A 6,267-nucleotide genomic window follows, 5' to 3' on the forward strand; every position below is an offset into this window, starting at 1 on the left:
GAGGGTCGGTGGACAGGCGCCGAGGGTGTACGAGCCGCCGAGGCCGGAGGATGCTGAGCTTGTGGATGGCGGGTCGCTTGGGAGCGCTGGCTTTGTGCTGGGCGGCAAGGCACCTAGCCAGGGAGAGGAGGATGGCCAAAATAGCAGCCCTGATAGTCACCGTGACTTGGCGTACAAGGCCTGGGAGAAGCGGTCCCGAAAGAATTAGGTTTTGGTTTCGGCACAATCAATGAACAAAGAGAAAGATACTTGTGTATATTCAACAAAATAGAAGCGAAAAAAGTGCTGGGTTTAGGTGGCCTTTTTGGCAGCCTTTTTGGCAGACTTTAGCATAATAAAGGACAAGAAGCCAAAGATGGCAGTGACGCCGACAATGAGGAGGAACACGGGAAGCGCAATGGCGTACCACTGCGGAGGGAACAGCACGCGTGCCGGGTGGTCTTCGTCGACAAAGGGGATAATGAGCGTCCAGATGGAGTAGTATGTGAATACGAGCGAGCCAATTCCGAGGAGAGCTGCTCCCACCGCCTTGTCGTGAATCTGAGTCATTTTAATAATGTAGAAGGGAAGGGAAATGCTCGTCGTCGTGATGTGGTTGTGGAAAAAGTAGAGATAGAAAGGATAAATACGTGCGGGAATTAAAAGTGTTAGGGAAAAGGGGGCAATTGAATTGTAAAAGAAAAAGAGAGAAAATGTGCCTTATGTTTTCTTGTTTCCTTTTTGGCTTCAGCATGTATGCCTACTGACTGGCATTCACTTACTTGATTTTGAGACCGAGCTTTTGATGAGGGAATTGGAGATCAGCCCCCCCTTTTTTTATTTGTGTGGAGCCAAAGAATGTTTTTTATTTTTCCTTCTTTTTCCCTCCCCCACGAATTTACTTACAACATATTTATTATTCACAATGTCTGCCGACAACTCTTTCAACGAACAGCAGAAGCAGCATATTCTTGACAATTTCATTGCGCAAGCCGGGCTCCAAAGCATTGCCGACGCAACCAAGGGCCACAAAACCATCGCCACGCGAGCCTTCAAGCGCGGCGACACCATACTCTCCATCCACCCGCTATTTAGCCTCCCGGTGCGCAAAAACGAAGACCACGATGATGACACACCGTCAGACCAACAAAACAAGCAGCAGCAAGAGACTCAGCCGCAGGATCGCTGTACACATTGCTTCAAAACACTGCCGCCTAAACGCCGGCCACGGTGCAGCCAATGCCACACGGCCTTGTATTGTTCCACGCGGTGCTTGGCTGACCACTGGAATGCACGGCATTATTTTGAGTGCGACCCGAAAAATGCCGAGAACAAGGGGGCTTTGGAAAAGGCAGAGGCGAAGATCAAGCCTGTGTACAGGCCGTATTTGCGCATGGCCGCAGGAGTCGCCCGGGTGCTGCAAAATATAAAGCAGCAGCAGCAGCAGGTGCCAGAGTGGCTTCGGGTGCAGGCGTTGGCGTGGGACCGGCTGATAAGCCACCGATCGGAGCACCCAAAGTACTTGCTCAAGCAGTACGCCGAAATCGCCAACCTCGTTCCCCAAGCACCCGGCTCCTTGGTTCCCCTGGACCCGGTGGACGCGCTGTGTCGCTTTGGCTGCAACAACTTTGCGGCGTTCGATGATTCCGGCGACCAGAATCTGCTGCAGAGCACCGGGCACTTATGCAGCCCCCTCGTGTCCCTGCTTTTGAACCACGCGTGCCTGCCCAATGCCTCCTTTGTGTACTCTGCGGGCGGCCGCCAAGTGGTGCGCGCCCTAAGGGATATAGCCGAGGGCGACGAAGTCACTTTGGCGTATATCGATGGGCTCAAGCCAAGATCGGAGAGGAGAAAGACGCTGGAGGCTGTGTATTTCTTCACGTGCCATTGCGAGAGGTGCGAGCTGTGTGGCTCGCCCAGAGCCCGCATGGACGCCCTAATGGACCGCTCCCCCCAGTCAGATAGCGCGGCACATGCGATTCCGCACAATCTGCCGACCGATTACGCACAGCCGCCCTGCGCCGACCCCTGGGTGACAGAGGTGACTCATGCTCTGCTCACCTTGCTGGCCAGCCGGTCGCGCCACACGCACGAGGCGAAACTCGAAACTCAAATGATCGATTCTGTCGAGTCACTCGACCAACGCGATCTATCGTTTGCTGCATACCGACACTGGCTCGAGTGCCAAGACGAGTGCCTCGAGCGGATCTCTACTGGTTCGGCCGATGAGGACGCGCACTGGCATTGGTCGTATGTGTCTGCACTGCATGTTTTGGCATTTTATGCTTTGGTGTATCCGCCCTTTCACCTGCTGGTCGGTAGGCAGTGCCTGTTGGTTGCGCAGCTGGCGTGGAACTCGTTGCAGGGCTCGGACTCGCACAAGGTGAATGAGAAGCTGGGGCTGTCGGAGGGACTGGTGAGGAACCTGGCGATGGCGGCGCAGAACGTCTTGGAAGCCTCGGGCGATTTGGAGGAGGTCATGGGCGGGGCCTCGGCTACGGAGAAGAAGATTGCACTGCTGCTGAGCCAGATCGAGTATGCTTAAAGAAGTATGTGGTGGTGATTTATTAATCAATCAAATCCCCATTTAGCATTGCATTTGCATACAAGGACATTGTCCACGTGGTGAGTGGCGCACCTTGGGCAACCAACATACGCATGCGAATTGACTGAAAAATGGAGGCTTTCGTCTTTATCATTGTTAAATTGGTGCTTGTCGCTCGCTTTTCTTTATTCTGCCTTCATATTTTTTATCAAAATCACCTAAGCATATTTTATTACACTTAAATGCCATGTCTGGGTTTATCTTCAACGAGCTCCTCGACAAACTGCGCACCAGAGACACCAGCACCACACATTTCGGCAGCAAACTCGATCTCCGCGTAGCCACCGCCAACGCCCAAACCCGCACAATCACCTATGAATACGCAATAACCAGCGACGAAGTATACCGCGGATACCTCGCCAGCGGATGGCTCTCCACCGTAGTGGAGAACGCAACGGATCCGTTGATTTGCGCGGCAACGAGTAATGGCAATATGGTGACTTCGTCATTGACAGTTAATACGCTGGAGCCTGTGATGGCTGGTGTTGTTGTGGAGATTGTCTGTCGGTTGGTGTTGTTTGAAGGAAGGATGGTGCAGGCCGTGGTTACGTTTAGGGATGCGAGGAGGAGAAACATTGTTTATGCAGCTGGCGTGCACACGCTTATTTACAAGGAGGGACTTTCTGCCAGCGGTGGCGGTGCAAAGATTTAAAGGAAACAAGGGAGGATGGTTTACAGGATAGTGTACAATATGTGCATGTGTGCGTGCTGGTTTGCTGTGTCAATCCCTTAATATTGCAGCGCTGTTGCTTGTCTTTAATTTATTTTTAATGAGCAGCAAAGCAATTCTTTGCATCGCACTTATAATTATCTTTTAAAATATAACCAGGGACCATAAAATACTCTGACAAAATCAACCCCCCATGGACGCACAGTGCAACGAGTTTAAGCAGCACGTTATTGCTTTGGCGAGTGCCAAAAAGAGCCACTACTACTACACCGCCGAGCTTCCCACTACCGTCACACACGCGAGCAAGCTCGGGCGCACAATAACCGTGCAAATCACCATAACCGCATCGGAAATCACCAGCTCGGGCTGCATCGACGAAGGCCTTGTCAGCACTGTGGCAGATTACTGGACGTCGACGCTCATAAGTGCCGTTCACGAGGATAGGCCTGCGGTAACCACCTCGTTGACTGTGCAGGCACCCAAGGTCATTGCGCCTGGGACCAAGGTGGATGTCGTTTGTTTGGCGTCGGAGGGGTTGGAGATGCCGTATGCCTCAGCCAGGTTTGCTGATGCTGTGGATGCGAATAGGGTGTATGCGGTTGCGAGTCATACAAAGTTTTCAAAATATATCAAAATGAATAGAAAACATTTAAAGGCAACTAAATTTGGAATATGTAATACTTTTTTCACCCTTCATTTTTCCTTTTTCTTTTATAAATACTATTTATATATCCAGTAATATGAACATAATCAATAATTTTGGTTTCGACGACGGCACATCCATTCACAGCATGGATTTAGATCAAGGCATTCTAACGCTAGAAATGGCCATTACTCAAGAACACATCAATGTCGCCGGCACGCTCGATGAGGGCCTCGTAGCCACCCTGGCAGACAACCACACGAGTTATCTCCTCATGTCCCACTCTCTCATCAGGAACCCTGGGGGGATGCCCATTTCTGTCTCCCTCTCGCTCAACGTCCAAGCGCTAGCTCCTATTGAGCCGAATACAAAGGTACATGTGGTATGCCGAGTGGGCAATGCAAACTTGGCCAAACTGCATGTCACAGTAATGTTTGTTGATGCTGAACGGCCCAGTGTCGTGTATGCTTGGGCTTCGCATACAAAACACTCAAAGGATATTTTGGGCTTTGCCAATTTCAAAGCAGCAAAGATGTAGATGCATGGCAGCAGAGTGTATTTACCAATATTGCCTCTCTCCCCCTCCCTCCATCTATCCACCACTCCCCCCCTCCATGAAAATAGGAAGGTTTTTTATATATTTACAACAATCAAGAGTACTTTGAACGCAACCACCTTTACTCACTACGCAGTCACCCATGCTTGCATTTGCAGCACACAGGCAAGTTAACATTCATCCGTGTTTAAAAATAAAAATTCCGAACAATTTCCCAACACAAAAATGCAGCCTCTACATGTATATTAATGTGGCCACAATCCACTATTTGAATGGGGGAGGAAAAAAGTATTTCTAAGGCAACAATGCGTGGTACATTTAATATCTCCTCCCCCTCTGGCCTTCTCCCAACCCACAAGAGAGAATAGACCCATCAACCATAAAGCAATAACCAGGTATTTATTGGTTTATTCATGTCAATCGCAGATAAACAAATATTTTGGGTTTATTTTTACAAATACTGCTGCAACACGTCCCACCTCCCTTTTCTCTATTTTTAATCATCGCACGCCAATCCATCTAAACTGTTAATTTTTTATATATTTCGCCATGTCGTTCACAGCTCTGGAATCATACAACTATCCTGTTTCTGTCGACGAGCTCACCCGACGCGCACATGCCCAGCACAAAGAGCTCCTCTCAGCCAACGTCAAGCTTACTACACCGCCCATCAGCCGCCTCCAACTCGTCTCCATCCAACCCACTGGCTCCAAAGACACCCGCATCACCGGTGCCGTCGTCACATACTGCCTCACAGTCGACCCTGCAGACTGCAACACCTGGGGCGCCATCCACGGAGGCTGCGTATTCACCCTCTGCAATGCTGTCGGAAAAATAACCACTGCTGTGGTTGCCTGTGGCGCTAAAAAATTGTTTCCACCGATCTGACTACCAATTATCTCGCGGGCGTTAGGGTCGGCGCCACTGTGACCATCGAGATTGAGTGCTTGCGCGCCACAAAGTCAATTGCCTTCCTCCGTGGGTGCATCAAGGACAGCAACAGAAACACATGTTATATTTGCGTGCAAAACGTCAGTTTTCAGCTGTAGCAACAAAAATAAAATTTACCAGTTTTGATTGCTATATTAATAATAGAAATTAACTCGTCGATATTGGATAGTCCAAAAAATAAAAAATTTGAATTGGAGGACCGGGGTATCGATCCCGTACTTCACGCATGCGAAGCGCGCGCTCTGCCATTTGAGCTAGACCCCATCTCTCTTCCACTTCTTGTTTTTATTACAAAATTCCACGTGACAATCTGAAATTTTGCACTACTAAAAATGGATACCCAGTTCTCGCGTCCAGTGCCCCGACGGCACCGGCACCACGGCCCCCGCCGCTCGACCACCGCCCCGACCGCTGCCCCATCCCACGACCCTGCGCCCGCAACTGACCCCCTGCCAGCTCACCCCTCCCGCCTGAGAGATCGCGGGAGAGCCGGCACCACCCAACGCTCCTACGCCCAGGTGCTCCGCCCAGACATTGGCTCCGCCAACAGCTCTGCCAGCGGCACCACCATGCCCAGAGGCGCACCAGCTCGCAAGACCCAGCGCGAGCTCGAGCTTGAACTCTACCCGGCGCTGACTGTGCCCACCCTGTCGCTCCACATCCCCAATGGACGCCCCAAACAGATGATAGCAGCTGTTAGTCGCCATGTCTTCGAGAGCATGGACCTGCCTGGAAACCTGGATCCCCGGGACCCGCGCAACCCCATCAGCTCCTTTGCGTTCGAAAAACATGCAATTAACGTGGTGTTTAAAACATTAGACAACGTGGCAAGTATAATACCATTCCCTCTCATGTGGGAGGGA

At 50.8% G+C, this 6,267-nt stretch overlaps 3 protein-coding genes and 1 non-coding gene across 4 annotated transcripts; 2 read left to right on the forward strand and 2 right to left on the reverse strand.

Moving 5' to 3' along the window:
- Nucleotides 1-251: 251 nt before the first annotated feature.
- BX661DRAFT_192310 (dolichol phosphate-mannose biosynthesis regulatory) lies at nucleotides 252-741 on the reverse strand. The gene has a single exon (XM_051537706.1). It carries the CDS (start codon nucleotides 547-549, stop codon nucleotides 292-294), a length of 258 nt encoding a protein of 85 aa, XP_051388358.1. The 5' UTR covers nucleotides 550-741; the 3' UTR covers nucleotides 252-291.
- Nucleotides 742-1,690: 949 nt separating this feature from the next.
- BX661DRAFT_132184 (uncharacterized protein) lies at nucleotides 1,691-1,879 on the forward strand (the record flags this gene model as incomplete). Its single annotated transcript, XM_051532590.1, has 1 exon — nucleotides 1,691-1,879. A coding segment is annotated over one exon (189 nt), but the record flags the coding sequence as incomplete, so codon positions are not given.
- A 2,108-nt stretch (nucleotides 1,880-3,987) lies between these two features.
- On the forward strand, nucleotides 3,988-4,435 carry BX661DRAFT_208756 (uncharacterized protein; the record flags this gene model as incomplete). Its single annotated transcript, XM_051538681.1, has 1 exon — nucleotides 3,988-4,435. Exon 1 carries the CDS (start codon nucleotides 3,995-3,997, stop codon nucleotides 4,433-4,435), a length of 441 nt encoding a protein of 146 aa, XP_051388360.1. The 5' UTR covers nucleotides 3,988-3,994.
- Nucleotides 4,436-5,596: 1,161 nt separating this feature from the next.
- On the reverse strand, nucleotides 5,597-5,668 carry BX661DRAFT_t178. The gene has a single exon. It is a non-coding gene; the product is annotated as a tRNA-Ala (tRNA).
- Nucleotides 5,669-6,267: the final 599 nt, after the last annotated feature.

The sequence above is a fragment of the Kickxella alabastrina genome, assembly GCF_025024165.1.
Source record: "Kickxella alabastrina strain RSA 675 chromosome Unknown BX661scaffold_171, whole genome shotgun sequence".
In the NCBI taxonomy this organism is placed as follows: Eukaryota; Fungi; Kickxellomycota; class Kickxellomycetes; order Kickxellales; family Kickxellaceae; genus Kickxella; species Kickxella alabastrina.